Raw genomic sequence first — 18096 nt, 5'->3', positions numbered from 1 at the left:
ACCTTCTATCCTCATTCTTCTCAGTGCAGTTTCTGAAGCCAGACAAGTTTATGACATTAGTAAAAGCTTGTTGTGTTGCTTCATCTGGAGCTTTTCCACTTCAACCTCTCCTTCCACAGTGCAGATTCCACAGTCAGATGAAGTGAGCTCATGCTTTACTGCCTAACAATATCATATTCTGCTGATGTGTTGAGCACACTGTATACTGAGACGGAGACGCTTTTGTTAAAATAACATTTTATTCATTTGTATGTTAATTTATAAACACTTATTTACACAAGACATTCACAATAGGTACAAAAGGCAACTTGATAATCAAATATATTAGAAACAAATCCTGCTTCCTGTAATGACTTCTTAACTGAATTTATAAGTGAGGATCTTCACACAGTGGCTCTGCGAGGTAAATCACAGCAAATCAGTGAAAACTATGGTTCATGCCAACATTTCCTCCAGTCCATTTCATTTTTTTTTTTTAGGGAACATACTAGTCCTTTCTGTTTCTGCTGTTATCTTTTGGCCTGCGGTGCGTACAGGAAGATGGCGCTGTAGGTGGAGAGGATCTCCCTGGCCCTGGTGGTGGCCAGCTGGCCTCCGGTCCTCACCACGCCCACGTGGTCTCCTTTCCTCAGGGGCAGGATCAGACTGAAGGACACCGAGCCTCCGCAGCCACAGTCACCAGCAGCTGAGCCCCCGTGTTGACCAGCCACAGGCCCCGCTGAGCTCTGCAGCCGCTGGACGCTACGGTTAGACACGGACAGCACGGCCTCCACATGGTCTCCCTGCTGTGCAGTCAGCAGTCCTGAAATCAGGTATCGGCCATCCAGAGGTACAGTGAAGATCCCTGGTGAGATGAGTAAGAGAAGTGTGGGTGAGACCAATGAATGAGTCACATGCTTACTAATGCTGGTTGCTCCTGCTGTGGGTCCTGTTCTCCACAGCCTCCCTGAACAACTGGTTTAGCTTAAAGGGTAGATTCACAACTTTTCAAATCTTTCAGCATTTCAAAATCCACAGTCCTTAATCCTAACAGAAGTGTATTCCAACGTTTATCTGAGGCTATAATGATTAGTCAAATAAAGTAGACGTCCTCTTTTGTTACGGTCCTTCAACAGGGAAACCCAAAAAGGGGATTTTGTACTGGATAAAACCACGACACAACAGAACCTATCCATATTTAGTTTTTGGGTAACACTTGAGCAAAAGAGAGAAATTCAAGTCACGGTTAGTGAAAATGAACAGCTGAAGAACAACCCTCATGATGAACTAAAGTCGCCACAAATGTTGGAGGCACAAAGCAATAAAATAGATTTTATATGCAACTGACAAGCATATAAAACATACCCAACAAAGTCCATGTACAGTGTCATAATGCTAATACTAAATGGTGTTGTTGTTGTGGTGTACCTGTGTGAGGATTATAGTGTCCCCCATCATTGACTAGAACTCTGTTGAAGCGGATGAAGCCGAAGTCTCCAGAGAGCGGCTGCTGTGTGAGGCCAGCAGAGAAGGAGAAGGGATCTTCGAACGCGCTGTTGGCGGCTGAAACTGGTACAAAACGCACGCATGTAAGTCGATCAGCGTCTCGTTTGCATGATGAATTACATCGCTCACTTTATATACGGCATCTGACTTTACTTGTATTTAATTTGTTTAAATGTAAAATGACAGGTCATTAAAATAAACATTTCATCATACAAAACTAAAAGCAATATATATAAATATTAATATATAAATAAGTACTTAGTGGTTGATGGTTATGTTTCAGACATTAACTATGAGTACAGTATTGTCTCGTAGTGCTACAGTAGGTATTGTGTTACAAAAATGTGACTTCTTCCCAAATCCTCATATTTGAGATAATGATTTGTTTCTTTTTTTCTTTGCTAATATTGAGAGAGTTGGATTTTACCTGGTGATTCAACGGGAGCGGGATACAACGGGTTCCAGGGCATCTTCGCTGCCATGGGAACTACACGGTACAAATGAATAAAGAAAGTTATATATGTGTCTTAATTCCTACAGTCAGGGCTGTGAGACACATGTATTGTTATAGATGCTTCATTAGTCTCTAATTGTATATTTAAAATCAATATGCAGAATCATTGTATTGCATTAAGCGTTTGTTTGCTTTTCTGGGTTGGTAAATAAGTTTGTTTCCGTGAATATAGTCATTATCTACCTCCGTCATCACCAGATGTAACGTTCACCATGCAGCCCAGGGTAAAACGCTCTAATAAAAGCCTGCAGACGAGCCACAATCCTTCCACAGTCCGCCCACATCTCCTTAAACTAAACACATCCACTTCCCACTCCCTCACACTCCCAGGCTACACATTACTTATAGCTTCTACACTGCAGATGCATGCGTTGTAACCGGATCATGAACTGCTACAATACCTTGGCGGCTGGTTGCCTGATGCCTGAAAGACGCAGGCTGCAGAGGAGGATAGCCTGCAAAAGAAACAGATGACAAACGCATCGTGTTTTATCATCATCTGAAGTTAGCGAGTACTCTTGCCAGAGGCAGTTGTTTGGTTTTCCATCTGAACGTTATGGCGAAAACACTGTGGGATAGTGCACCAGAGACGGTATGAATGAGAATAAAACAGGTTGTAAACTAGGCTGCATCATTTTGGTTTTATAAGTGGCCTTTTTATTGAGTTTGATGTTGATTAAGCTGTGTCGGCACAATGGAATATATAAGTGTTTACAGTTTCCTCAGAGGCTGGAAATAGATTAAAAGCTGCAGATTTTTGTGCTTGTTTGAGCTCCAAATACAAGCAATAAACAGGAATAAAACAAAGCAATCCTAAGGGTTTACAGCCCTGTAAAGAAAACATTATGTGAAAAGTAATTTAAAACATTTACAACTCATGAGGATTTGAATGATGTTTGACTCCCAGGTTAAGATTCTTGACTGACAAAGATTTAAAGGACATTTTTCCAAACTGTTCTCTGTTCCTTTGCTGCAAAAGCATGCAACACTGAGGTTAAAAATGTCAATTCAATCCAGAACTGGCTCTGTGACTATCTGTTGTCTCTTCTAATTTGAGTTTGCCCCAATTAAAAGCCTTTTATAGCATTCCTATGTGAGGATGGCAAAAGCAAGTACATGGACAATTAAACCTTTGTTGTTATGGGTTCCATGTGTCAAACACGGCTTACAAGAACAAAACAGACCCAGACTCAAATTGTGTCATTGCGGATGCAGTTTAGATATGTGACTGTGAATTGACGGCACTGTTAAGAAAGAGGAACATGCATATATTATGTCACATGTGGTAACGCTGGCTCAGCCTCCATGGTGCCAGATTTATGACATAGTGTCATAAAGTCTCCTTCTTGTCATGACAGAGTGCAGTTTCAGCGTTCATTCATTCATTCATACAAGTAGACGTAGAGTAGAGTGGACATTGAAGATATCCCGACAAAGGTTTTTGACATACAGAACAGAACATATAAAGTAATACGTTCTCTAGCTCCCTTAACCACATTTTAAATGTAGGAACTTTTTCAGATTTCCAGGATTGAAGCAGAAGCTTCCTGGCTAACGATGTTGAAAGGGAGATAGTCGCTGGTTCCACAGTGCTAAACAGTGCAGTAAGTGGGGCGGGATTCCCTGTTAAAAGCTTTAGCAAAGGACTCAAAGAATGACCCCAAATGGATTGTAATTTATGACATGGCAAGAACAGATGAGTTCCTTCATTCTTTAAACATTTCACACAGAGGAGGGACATTTTGGGGAATTTCTTTTCTGTAGTCTGGAAGGAGAAAAGTGTATTCAGTGTACGACCTTGAATTGTATCAAATTCTGTGTTACATTGATTGAACCATCATGAATGTTCTCAGTACGAACGTCGCTCATCTCGTCTGCTAAATAAATCTCAGGATGTATCACTTTCGTCCTGTAACAGCTTGTGTTTAGTTTGATTGTCAACAGACTATTTAATGCTGCATGCCGAGGTTAAAGTTTTTATATAATATAATAAAATGGGTTAGGGTTAGGGTTAGGGTTTGCCGATGCTTCTCCCCCTTTGAAAGTGAATATTTTACTTTACTAAGTAGTTTGGCTCCTTGTCATGACATTCCTATTGTAAAAGGACACACAGGGTAAGCCTGTAATCATTAATGATATGTATTGGCTAATTTAAGAACATATGATGTCATTTATTTCTTTTGTTATCCCATTATTCGCTTATTTATATTGGATTTATATCACTTCCACATTATGGGCTGCAGTAAGGTAATCATCACCATCAGCACTACTCACCTGGTGCTCCAGCAAATCCTTTGAGAGGCATGTTGGACGAGTCTTCAGAGCCTCTCCGCACAGTCACCCTGCGGCTGTACCCTGGAGGTCCTGCCTCGCCCGTCTCCACCACCGGCCTTCTGGGAACCAGGGGGATGGTGGGGTGGCTGCCGGGCTGCCGGGGGCTGGACGGCTGGCTTGGCGGACTGATCTTAATCGTGTGCATGATGGGCTGCAGTGGTTGGCTGGGGTTGTGCGGCTGCCTGGGCGGGATGATGAGAGGGATGTGGATTTGTTGGATTCTGGTTCTGGTCGAATCTGGCAAAGAAGCGGGATTCTCTGGTCTTAAGGTCATTCCTTAGAAAGAAAAAGAAAAAGACAGACTGTTGGAAGATGGTAAATATGTAAAAACTAGAAGGGCACTCGGAGAACGCAGACATCCGTCAAGGCCATTTCCATAAGTGTATCCAGCCTGTGATTTGAATCTGCTCCAAAATGTAATGGGTTCTTCCTTGGCCCATGCTTCACCCTTCCACCAAGTCTTTCAATAATCCTGGTGACAGACAGACAAACCAACAAACCCAACCCAAAAACAACATAACCTCCTTGGGGAGGAAATAATTACGGTTTACTTTCTAAACCTTCTAACGTATTGTTATTACCACCTGGCCACAACAATTGAAAGTTATGGAAAATGCTGTAACTGCATCCAATTACCTTTTGTGTTTGTTTATAAATCCCACTTCCTCGCTCACAGTCAGACCACATCTCTCCCTTGTGAATTCTCCCTAAACTACTTGAATTCAGATGACAGGCCACATTAGACCTGGCTCTTCACTGCACCTCTGAGCTTTCTTTCCAACCAGTACCATTATTACCCTTCATAAAAGCAAAGCAGGCGGTTGGTGTGAGTTTTGGGCAACGAGAACCATCTGAACTGAAACCAGTTGGCTGCTTGCCAGACCCCCTGAGGGCACAGACATCACATGGGAGGTGAGCGTAGAGACGCTGTGAGAGTGTCCTCGGGACAAACAACAAAAATAATTACACTACCCACTTTATGTCGGCCCCCGTCTCACAACCAGCTGTCAGACAGATTGTGTCAAGCCGTATTTGAGATTCAGTGAAGGGGTTTGTACACTAAATGGCTTCTTGAATCTGTGTCTGTAGTGCCGTTTAAACCTTGTGGGCGAGGCTGGAGTACATGCAACAGGATTACTGTAATGTCACTCAGCCAAAGACACGTACATCAAGGAAATGACCACTTATTGAAACCACCAAATGATTATACAGATAGATTCGGCAGAAAAGGCTCTGATCTTCGAGGAAGTGATCAAAGAATACAAACAGCAAATATTCTGTAGGGAGAACAAGTATATGATCTACAGTTAGAGATAACCATACACTTACATGAATGTTGCATTTTAGTAAAGCCAACAATACGTAAGGTCAGAGCGGTGCTGCAGATGTGAAGGTGTGAGCAGCGTAAAAGTGAGAGGTGTCACGTTATAAACTTTGCACACCTGCATGACTCTGATTGGACGTTACTGGTCACGGATGTATATGATCAGCTGTTGTATCAATAAGCCAATAGATGTTGAAGCATGAACAAAACAGCTGATATCCGATCAGCTGATGCAAGTGCCTTGAACATTTTGCAATCTTTTATGAGGGACATGCATTTAACACCTTTCGTTAGTCCTCAAGGATAACGTTACACTCATTTCAGTGAGAAACACTGAATGTAAACAAAACATTGTATTATTACAAGAAAACTCCACAGGGTACTTTGACAAATTAATGTCATGGTTCACTTCAAAGCTAAATAAATCAATATCTGTTTAAGTTTAGGTTATATTTAGAATATTTGTAACCTCTCTTTCAAACCACCAGACTCTATTGACAAAAACAATAATTTTACCTCGCAGAACACAGAGCTGTTTGTCTACTGCTGCCTCGATCGGTTTGTTAGTGTTATTGTACTATTTGTATTTTTGTATGGCTTTGGTGAATCCGAACTAACCAAAGTCATACAAAAACATAAATAAACTGACAGATGGAGGCAGCGGTAAACCTGCAACTTCAGTGCTCTGCAAGGTAAAATGGCAGTTTTTGTCAAAGGAGTCTGGTGGCTTTGAAGAGAGCATAGATAACTGCTTCAGTTCCTCGTCAGAAACAACTGTCTGCCTGCAAAGTAAATGAATGTATAAATGATGAACGTTCACACTTAAACCCACAGGGTGCAATTAAACAACTTTTTAGCTTCTTGAAACTAATACAATTATTATAATGGCTGTACGTTCTGTCACTGTCAATAACAGTAATTAAAAGTTAACTGTGCATTCAGACTTGCACTGAGGGAAAGTGAATCCAAGTACCTGAGAGTAATGCAATTACATTACTCTGTGACTGGATTATGAAAGCCACTCAGTTGTTATCAAATATAACATCATTAACCATCAACAGAATCATTCCTTCTTACTGAAAGTGATACCACAAGCAACTCAAAAACCACATGTATAATCAAAAACAAATTAAACCCAGCAATCATGTTGTACTGAGATAATCAGAAATCTCTTCCTCATTTCCTGCCTGTGCCTCCTTTCAGGACGTCGGTTGCCTGAGTGCATATTTCCCATGAGCACTCAGCCTGTGTCTCACTAAGGGGGCAACCACAAAGACGAAAAACACACAGACGGGCGCACACAAACACACCAGTGCTGGTGCAACCAAGAGCTTCACCAAAACCAGATGTTATTGCTTTAAAGCAGATTGAGACACAGCTGTGGGGGGTGGGGGGGGGGATGCTGTAGTCACTGCTGCGTCCACAGACTCCGGTGACAGTGTGTGAGTGTTCAAAAGTGTCTGAAAGCTCAGAGGAATATTGCAGCAGACGGGCTGATCATGCGATGGAAAATGGTGTCAAGGGGCACAGAGCAGGGTGTGGTGGTTACACATACAATAATGCATCACTCGCCCTCTGACCGTACTTTTCCCTTTATTTTGCAATGCACATGGACACAATTTCGTCCTCCTCCCCATTTTCCTCCAGTGATATTAATGATGGGAGGTTCAAATTGAGCACTGCATGGCAGACCTTCAGGGACTCCCATTGTGTATCTGGGTCCATTCTCCTCCTGAAGACTTCCAGATGGGCTCAAGGGTCAGAGATGGAAACACCTCACGTCGAGGCTTTACAGATCTCTCTGGGGGAAGCAGTTGCAGTCAAAGCTCCCCCTCGAAATTCTGGTGCGGACTAAATATATACAGTGTGTTTGTGGCGGTGTCAATTTTCCATTCTTTCCCAGCAGACACCCTTTGACTTCAAAAAGCCTTTGATATCTTGTTTTTCTTGTATTCCCTTACTGCCTGTCTCTCCTATATGAAGTCAGAATGATCAATTGCAAAGCATTGATCCGTGAAATCAAAGCCTTCATTTTCTCCGCTTTAATTCAACTGTTTTTTATCTCCCCCCGCCCCCCCCTTCTTTTCTGAAGCCCTTGAGTGTGGCTTGCAGGACAGGGTGGAGGGAGGAAAAGAAGTCCTCTGGCATTCTTGGCAGGACAAATTGGAAGAAAGAACTGGACAGAAAAGCGACGAGGAGTAAAGGGAGAGCGTTTCAGAGATAAGAGAGGAAGAAACGGGGAAGTGATTTGAGCTAGACTGGGATCACCTCCAAAAACAAAAAGAAAACAAATACCATCTTGAGAATTGAATGAGAATATTCATCACAAGACGGTTGATTAGTCCCCGTCTGAATGAGGCAAAGCAAAACACATTTCCCATATTATTATTATACATACTACATTTCCTAATAACCTCTATTAACCAGTCGGTACCCTTTTAAGACAATAAAGCCTAATCACGGCTTATTTGAAACTCACTTTGATATATATAGCAACAGAGTCTCTACTGCTTAACCGAAACTCCCTATCGTAAAGAAAACAAGCAGAATTAAACACACACAAGCTGCAGACCTCTGCTGCAGCAGCTGCTGTGGGCAAAGCACAGCCAACATTTTGCAACTAAAGTCACATAATTCCATTCAGCAGTCACATTGAGTAAGGGCAAAGCTATTCCAGTTAATCTTTCAGTTATGCTATTACAACACCTCATCTGTTCGCAGCCTCCTCGGGGGTCTTCGTATGACCGAGTAGAGAATATGAGCTCCAACGCTGAGAGGAAACATTTCAGAAGGCTCTCCACCACCACCACACCCACAGAGCTGGGATTTTTCATGGAAATTTTATCTGCATTTAGACTTTTTCTCTCCTTCTCAAACTTGAGGAAAACATTAAATGGTCATGCTACCTCAGCCACACAGTCCTACTCCCTCTCTCGTGGGATTTAGGATACAGACTATAAGCAGAAAGAGAGAGAACAACATGATGACATTTTGGAGAATATGCTGATTCAATTTCTTGCCAACAGAGAGATGAGAAGATTGGAATAGCTCTCATGTCTGCACAGTAAAGCACTGCACACAGGAAGAAACAGCCTGTCCAAGGAGAATCAATAATTAGTTTAATCCGTACAAAACTTGAAGCGTAATAACGACAATTTGCTGCGGGTTGTGTGACTAGATGCCTGATCCAAAAGATATAACGTGTTCCTCAGTTAACTTAAAGGAATACTTCACCCCTAATGATCATTGGTATGTCAATTACTCATCCCATGTTACCTTGAATTCTTAAAGAAAACTTGACATGCCTCCAGAAACAGAGAAAAGTCTTGATGAATTTAAGTAGATGGGGGCCGCGTGTAACGACAGCAAAACTACATCAAAACTCTGCTTCCCAAACACATGCAGTTTCGCTAAAACTTTACTATTTAAAACACTTCCACATGAACAGTAGTCGCACGGACGAGTCGCACGGACGAGTCGCACGGACGAGTCGCACGGACGAGTCGCACGGACGAGTCCCACGCCTGCTCTACGTGAGGCTGTATTTAAGAGTAAGGCTTTAGCAGAAAGGCATGTCATTTTGGGGGTGAAGTATTCACGTTGGGCAGATCCAGGCTAGTCAGTAAACCCACTGTCGGCAATAGCTTCATACTTAGCATTCAGTGAGTGGTATCAATCTTCTCATCCAGCTCTCAACAAGAAAGCGAATTAGCGGCAACATGTCAAAATATGCTCATATGAATATCTGATTTAATGCTGGGCAGAGATGCGGTCTACCATCCTCCTTTCATTTCTCCTCTGGTCCCTAACATGCCATTGTTTTGAATGATGGTTTAAGAAAGGGAGGCAGCGGTGATGGGGCCCCAGTCGTGACATCACAGCTGAGGGTAGTGGGAGCATCTGGTCCTGGGTGTGGAGCCCTGCTTCTCTTCTCTCCATCAAGACTAGCTCCAGCAGTGAGTCAGGGCCCTTAATGAGGACCAGACTCCACATATCAGGCTGAGGTCACCCTACGGGAATCTCTGGAGGTTGGTATGTGTACATGCGTAAGGAGAAAGAAAGGGAGGGAGGTGTATGAGCCTGTGTTCGTGTGTGTAATTGTGTACTGAGAGACCGGGAATTACAGTTGCTGTGGTATGAGGGGAAAAAGCGATGTCACGGTGCATGAGAGAAGCCCTCACAGCTCAACATGTTCATAAAGGGAGTGGATGGACCAATGGGGTGTTCTGACATTTATACAAGGGAGCAATGAGGCACAAAGCAGTGCGAATAAATCATCAGAGCAGTTAGGAGGGGCTGACCTCGCCATGTAAGAATTTAATTCCTCATATAAAAACTGGGGAATTCTTAGGACAACATGAGTCTAAGTCGCAGGAAGTTTCCAATGTGGGCCTCTGCCTCTCGGTGCCGGGACATATTGAATGACATATTCAAGGCGAGCAAAGGAGCCCCAATGAACCCGTGTCCTCCCTCTCCGGGAAATACCCTGTGGCCATTCATGGGATCTGATCCTACCCGCCAAGCCTCCATGTAAGCCAAGCAAGCAGAAAGCATTATATGGAGGATTATCTTCAGGAAAAGTTTGTGTTTACACAGATGTTAATCACACTCGATGAACTCACATGGTGGAAGTTGGAGAGGAAGCTGCAAAGGAGCGTGTATTTGCTCATTTTAGAGTCTGACTGCACTAATGTGAAAATCCATGGACTTCTGAGTGGTATAATTGTGCCATAATCTATATCTAATTACTGTCATATAGTGAAAGATAATAGTTAAAAGTAATAAATATCCTTAATTGCTTTCTGAAATTCAATATGAAGCTACAGCCGGGAGCCGGTTAGTTAAGCTTAGAATAAGATTGGATACGGGGGACAGAGCTCGACTGTCTCTCTCTAAAAGTAAGTCAAGCACACAACCCCCTGTAAAACAACTAATTATTTTGCACTTTTTGAATGGATTAAACAAAAACGTACAGATTCAGACATAACGTGTTAACTAGTGATGCGTTGGTGGCCAGATTTAGTTACCTTTGGTCAATGCCAGGATAGCTGTTAGCTAAAGTAACCAGGTGCTAGCTGTAGCTTCATATTGAATGGACAATGTGACATCTGTCTTCTCCTCTAACTGTCAACAAGAAAATGAGTAAGCTTATTTGATTAAGCGATACCTGCAACATACTAGTTCAGGCACACAGTCCAGTGTGTGTGTGTAAACTGTGGTGTAAGAAAAAAAGTAAACCTGGGTGAAAGTAGAAATCCCCCTTGGCAGAGAAGGAGAAATGTATTTTAGATTCTTGGAATCAATTGTGTGAAAGCGCAGGATGGATACAAATATAATTTAAGGGTGTATGTCACACTCTCATCACATACTCTTGTCATTGCAACACAGGTCCACATGCAGTGAACTCTTTTCATTGTGGTGTGCTTCAGCTCTGCTCACTCACTTTGCTGCCATACCTGCTGTCACACTAGTCCCCTGAAAGCTATCTGTCCCTTGCTGCTACTTCTGCCACAGCACCACTGCTGCTGTTCATATAGCATTTCATAAGCTCCACATTAGCCTCCACCTGTAGTGTCTGAGTCTACATTTTGGGGAGTGATGAGGTCAGAGCATAAAAGCTAAATACCATTGCTGTAGATATTCAACATTCAAGTGTGCAGACAGACTGATGTTCTGTTATTGGCTCCAAACTCTGGGAGCTGCCCATTAAATAAATATGACCACATAATGACTTGGTTTATGTCAGTTCAAGCCAAAGATTTGATCATTGCTGTCATTTCCCTCTCAAGACATTAACACAGCCAAACCATCAACAGACGATGTGCTCACCTGGCTCTTTGGCGGCGATGTCTTTCAAAACATGTTTGGCCATCCCAGACAGCTGTGCCTGGAGCCTCTGCAAGGAGTTCTGCAGTGCGATGATGTCTGCTCCATGATTTCCACAGGTGTTGTTCATCCTGTTCACGCAGTCCCGCAGACTACCAACATGTCTCTCCAGCTCTCTGATGTTGGCAGACTCCCCATCTAGTCTTCCACACACCTTTTCAAGTCTAGTCACACGTCCATCCACAGCAGAAATGCCATCAGAAACACCCTGTGTGTTCTGTTTACATTGACTCAGTTCAGATGACACCTGCCTACTGAATGTATCAAGCCTGTTCTTCAGCTCCTCCACCAGATGTCTGGTGTCGTCTGCATGTCTACTGGGTTCTGCAATGGCTGATTCCCAGTTGTCCCGTGCTGGACTCCCACTGCCACTTTGCTCTGCATGGCAGCATGTCGAGTTTATTTTGTGCATATCCTGGTTGTATTTGCTTAAGGAATCACTTAACCCGGTGACAGCACCAGCCAGACCAAGGACATTGTCTTCGAGATTAATCAATCCCTTCTGGAAGTCCTCCATCGTCTTGACACGTCTTTCATTTGTCACTGACTGCCTTCCAACATGATCTTCTAGTTGCCTGAGCTTGTCTGTGTTGGAATTGACATCTGTGTGAAGAACGTCCAAATCATTCCTATACCGACTCAGGTCTGTTAAAATGTTTACCAGACCTTTAGGTGTGGTCGACGAACTCACTGCACCTACACTAATTCCCGAGCCTGAACATCCTGCAGAGCACAACTCTCCAACAGCATTGACCTTATCATCCAAACCTTGGAGGAGGAACTTATTGTTGTTGACTTCTGACTGGAGGGCGTCCACGGAGTCACCAAACATCCCAGGGAAGGAGGTGTTGCTCATTTCCACCAGCATGTTCGTGAACTGGTCCTCCATGCCGTTCAGGCGCTCCTCCAGAAGCTGCCGTAGTGCCGCCACTTCGTCTGAAATCGTACGGGTCAGCTTCTCTTCGATATAGAAACAGTGAGTCTCTGCATTTTGCTCCGTGATATTAATGCGTGCCTCCATCTCTTCAATCATTAGGCTGAAATCATTGTCTTCCTGAGGAGCAGACAGGTGCGCCAGCTCGTTGTCAATGCGAACATTCAGGATGCGGTGAGCCTCTGCAATACGGTCAATCTCACGCCACAGGTCTTTGTGGTCACTACGATCCTCTTCCGCTTTGGACGGATCAGTCTGCCTTTGAGTTCGTATAGGTCCATCTGCAGCAGCCATGTCCAGACGAAGTGCCCGGATCTCCTTTCTCAGATTAGCCTCCTTGTCATCCACCAGCTTGGTCAGGCTGACCAAACCTTGATCCCGGCTGTCTTCACAGGGCTTGATCTTGTCATTGCATGAGCTTTGCAGCCTGGCCATCTGTTCCTCCACATTCTGGTCTAATTCTTTCTTCAGCTTCTCAAATTTCCCATCAACATAGGTCTGTATAACATCAAATTCTGCTATGGCTGGAGTCTGAGATTGGGAGGCTTCCATCAGGACGCGGATCTGCCCCTCGTGACTTGTCATGGTGCCTCTTAGGTCCTCCAAAGCTTCATCCTTGCTTTTCAGTTCATTGTTGATATCATCCAACCGGGTCACTATTTTTTCTATAGCATTGTCTCCTACAATCCCACCTCTAGTGGCCTGATGACCATCCAGCACTGCCGGGCTCTCCTCTGTGCCTGCAGCTGCAGCACTGTCTGGCGGGCGCATGTTGTTGAGAAGCGTCACCAGTATCTTCTTTGTGTCTTCCTGCAGGTCTGTGCGGAGGTTGGTGGTTAACCCTGTCAAAGCGGACTGGAGATCCAGGACTGTCTGAGACAAGCGCTGAACTTCACCTTCCAGAAGATGCACCTTATCTGCCCCACCATGCCTCGTCTCATGGTGCCCTGTCTCTCTCCGCTCTGGCCCTATGATCAGAAAATAAACACAAACAAATGACTTTCTTCTCTTTAAGCAGAATAACACTAAGGTAGCTTAATTCAGTGGTTCAGTGGCACATTTCTAAATACATAGATATTTAGCATCAATTGACAAAAACACTTAAGGTAGAACAGAAAATGACGTACTCTGTGTGTGTCTGGATGTATATCCAGGATTTGGTGGGAAGTAGGGCTGTGTTCCCTGAAGTGTTTGTCGGTTTGGGGGTGGTTTTAAATCTTTACAGTCCAGACCTTGGTAACCAGGACAGCATCTCCACTCCAATTCTGTGACTGTTTTGAAGGCAATCTTGTACGTAGGTCGAAACCGATTTTGGTATCTGTAAAACAGGGCAGAGTAATCAATACGTTTTTCAAACAAACATGAATATGAAATTGGAGAACACTGAGCTTTATATCCATCATCAAATCCAGACCGTTTGTGAAGTACTATTAATGTTTTTTTTCTTGTCTTTGCTACAGCTAATCTGCCATTCCAAAAAGAAAAAGCTGTTTGAATAATATGTATTTTTATTGGGAACTGTTGAGTCCTGCAATCACTAAAATCTCTGAATTCTTTGGAGCTTCTCTACTGTACATGAAGATTTTTAACTTTCTAGCCAAGGCAAACATTTCCCGAAGAAACAATAGATGATATCACTTCCCTGAAGGAAGGGGTCATGTCATGCAGAACATCTGGAAAGTTGACTGAACCAATCATCTTTCCACATGTCCTAACTGACACCCTCAATGATAACACTGTTGCAGCTCGACAGATGGAAGAAAGGAAACCGAAAATCTTTAACAATATGTCTGTAATCAACTGTGTGCTTGAATCTCATCTTCACATGAGATAAAGCCAGTACATTGTGTCATAACTTAGAAATGGAAAAAGCCAGAGGTGTGTCTTCCCACTGCCAACTCTTCTTGCTTTTACGCAGAGACTTGGAAACTTGTGCTCCTGTGACCGGGGAATTGTCTTTTTCCAGGAATCTTGTCCACGTCGCTCTAGTGGATGTGTTTGTGTATAGATAAAAAAAAATCTCAACCACATCTAGCATGTGTTGTTTCACAACTAATAATGACATACAGAGCTAAATATATTAAAGGCAACATGTTCCAGTACATAATTAATGTGCCACTCATCACTTCCTGCTGTAGACACTCCCATTTACAAAACGCAATTGCTCCATAAGAGGAACAGAGTGCTTTGTTTATCTAAGTTACTAAAGGAAGTTTTCAGTTTCATCATAAATCTTGCACTGCTCACAACTGTTAATCTGCAGGAACGATGATTCAGCCCAAATGAAAGCTGCTCGGATGAGATTCATATTGATGTGGCTTCCAAAGGAATTGATAACAACGTATATTATTTTTCATTATGTTGATGAATGATACGACAGCAAATGTGAGTGTATTATAACACATAGATGAAACTAGATGCACAAATGTGCAAATATTGTCAGAGCCAGAGATGTTCTGGAAATATGTTAAAGAAGTCTTAAATCAAAAAGAAACTGAAAAGCCAATGTCTGACTGTATTAATTCATTGTGACTATGCCCCTCATGATCTTGGAGGGTCAGCAGTCTACTATAGCTAACTAAAATAGCTTTGTACATTTGATTGCACAGACATCTGACTGGAGTTATAGTCTGAGATCACAAGATTTGGTCTTGTTGTCTGTTCCAAGTGCACAGACTTAACTTGGAAAGAAGCTTTTATGGACTTTGCTCCCCTCACTTGGAATAGCCCTAAAACTAAGTGGCTTGGTCGCTCAGCCGTTATAAGCACAATGGTGAAGGAATCGGTTGGTTCTTGTCTTTGTGCGAAGGTATACATTTTGACATGTTAATGTATTTCTTCTATACTTTGTGGTTATTGTTGTCTGTAACTTGTTATGCTGCTGTCTTGGCCAGGTCTCCCTTGTAAAAGAGATTGTCAACAGGTTACATAATAAAATATGCTTTTAAATGTACATAAATCTTGACCCAATCCTCTAAAAGCAAGGCGGCCATGTGTATGCTGATCTTCATCCAATGATTGATTGGCCCTAGAGCCCTCTGATCTTGAACACCACAAGCACATTTTAGACATTGTTTACAGTTTATTAGTGTATTATTTTCTTTTTAGAGGATAGGATAACATAAGGCAATTGTATCATATATTCATCAGAGGAGCTAATTACATGAATTGTCTAAACATCTGGCTTTGGTCAAAACATGTCCTTTTAAAAACAGCTGCATGCTGCATGTTGTCATATTCTGGTATTTGGAGTTGGAAATAGTGCATGTATGTTGTCCCTAAGTGGAGCGTAGCCACAATCACTATTGGCTATTAATACTAGCTTGTAACTTGGAGTTTTATTTCAGGTAAGTAACCATCTGTAGTGCCCTATAGCTATCCAGAGAGATCTAGTCATCCTTAAATTTCCTGTTTAACCCTTTGCCTTTTTAGTGGGATTTTTAACTTGCTAGAAAATGTTGTGCTTTTGGTTCTGCCAGCAGAGTTTCTTCAGCTACTGTGAATATTTCTGCCTCAATGTCTCTCTCAGAGAAACAATTTGTATCAGAGTCTATCTCCTACATCTAAACATGCACCCTCAACCCCTTCCCCTCCCTCCCCGGATGCTCACGTCACTTGTTGCTGGCAGTCGGTCTGGTAGGCTGGGCAGGGGGCCACTACGGGCTCCTGGAAGCTTTCCTACACTCCCCTGCACGGCGCAGCTCACGTTCTTGCGCACCACATAGGCACACCAGTTCCTGAAGAGAGAGGCAGAATAAACAAGAGCTTCGAGATGTATACCAAGAAGTATTAGAAAGATCTAGTGAAACTGTGCAAATATCATATTAGTTGCATTTGAATTTAAGGTCTCTAGTAGATTAGAGATTAGAGTAATCACAGACATTCCAGTGTTTATCTGGATGTTATCACCTTTTTAGCAACACTGGCAATCTCGAGCCAAATTTAGCCACAGGCTGATAAAAGCCCACTGAATGTCAACAGGCTACAGATGACCATAAGAGGCCAAATCTTCAGCAGTCTGAGGTTATTCTGATCAATACGAAGTTTGGACTTCATCGCATTTTTATTGGCAACTGCGCAACAAAAGATTTTACCTTCAGGAACAGTGGGATTATAGAAACGCCCGTGTTGAACTGACTTTTTGGACTTTCACAAAAACAGAAAAGTTCAAATGGTTGTCCACATAAGTGTAAGCACCCGTTACTTACCTGTTTCTGTGTCTGTGTACCAGTCCAGTGTATGCAGCCCCTTGGAACAAATCATAAGAGGGAGACCCGTAAGTGAACTGGAAGTTCAAAAACAGTGTGAAAACTATCCACCGCCAGTCCATCTCTCCACTCCTGTAAGTCATACTTAACAAACACCTCAAAATAAATATTCCTAACATAGAAAAATAGAGCTTCACTGTTATTATCATGCGCGAGAACACTGCAGTCCCATTGCCCCAGTGACTGATCAAACTCCAAGTTTGGGGAAGTCCACATTCACTGCAACTCCCTTGGAATGACGCGTTTGGGGCCAACACCCTCCTCCCAAAAATTCACGAGGAAAAAACTTCGCCCATTCTTTATAAATTCTTTATAAATCAAAAGAAAGTTTTATAAATCAAAAGGTGTTTTTGTTTGTACTAATCTTTTGCTTTAATTAAGTTATGCTTTTTAAATCATTACAGAGGATGCTGCCATCAGAAAGTCTTTTGGGTACAAGTTGATTACTTCTTTGTCTGCCAAAAAGGCAATAATTCACACCTCACTGATGAACATAACAGGATAATGTCTTTGAATGCAACCTCCAGAGTTGAAAGGGGTGTGTGCAGTGGTAGTGTTGATGATATTCATGGCCAGGGATAACAGAAGTCATTTACATTCTGTGTGCTCTGTTGCTGATATGGAGGGATATATAGCGTGCAGTCTGATCTTTTCTTTACTGAGACATTTCTCCCTTTGTCTTCTTTAAAAAAAAAGCCAAACTGAACAATTTGCTGAGTAACAACTTAATATGGAGGGAGACAGAAAGTAGCACATTTACACAAGAGCTTCAATTCACAGCACTCGAGGCAGGAATTCATTGTCAGTGCTTTAGCAGTGTGTGAAAGTGTGAGAAGGAGGACAGTTTCCAAGCACAAAGTGGTGCTGTGAAAACTATTTTTGTGAGATGGCCTTAAGCAATTTCCCCAGCTCTAGATTCTATCAGTTGACATTAAAAAGTGAATATTTGGGGGAAAGATTAAGAATAACTAAGAAGGAGACCAAAGGAGAGACATAACAGAGGGATATGAGACTTCCATAAAGACAGCGTGTGAATTCAGACAGGAGATATAATGCTTCAGAGGGGTGCTGTGAAGCATTATGGGAGGACGAGATGTAAAAACACACATGTGGACCCTGCTCCAAAATAACTATTCACCACTCAACAATGTCTTTTTTTACGTTTCAGAGATAACCCTTCCCAAAATAAGACTTCACTTTTCCATCAGGCCGCGTGCAGCGGGCCAGCTGACTGAGAGATGCTGTTATGTAAGTGAATGATGTTTGCAGGGATTTTCAAATGTTTTATCAACACGAGCATCAGATAAACCTGTCATCAACACAATCCATACCTCAGAATCCTTTTAAGAGA

The 18096-nt window shown here is 42.6% G+C and overlaps 1 protein-coding gene across 1 annotated transcript; it reads right to left on the bottom strand.

Moving 5' to 3' along the window:
- Positions 1–220: 220 nt before the first annotated feature.
- Positions 221–16932, bottom strand: emilin2a (elastin microfibril interfacer 2a). The gene is given in 10 exon segments (XM_029453331.1): positions 221–844; positions 1408–1548; positions 1913–1972; positions 2401–2454; positions 4274–4609; positions 11487–13445; positions 13605–13795; positions 16088–16155; positions 16157–16214; positions 16686–16932. Coding segments are annotated over 10 exon segments (3411 nt in total). The 5' UTR covers positions 16895–16932; the 3' UTR covers positions 221–509.
- Positions 16933–18096: the final 1164 nt, after the last annotated feature.

The sequence above is a fragment of the Cottoperca gobio genome, chromosome 17 (assembly GCF_900634415.1).
Source record: "Cottoperca gobio chromosome 17, fCotGob3.1, whole genome shotgun sequence".
NCBI lineage: Eukaryota > Metazoa > Chordata > Actinopteri > Perciformes > Bovichtidae > Cottoperca > Cottoperca gobio.
This window is presented reverse-complemented; position numbering and strand designations above follow the sequence as displayed.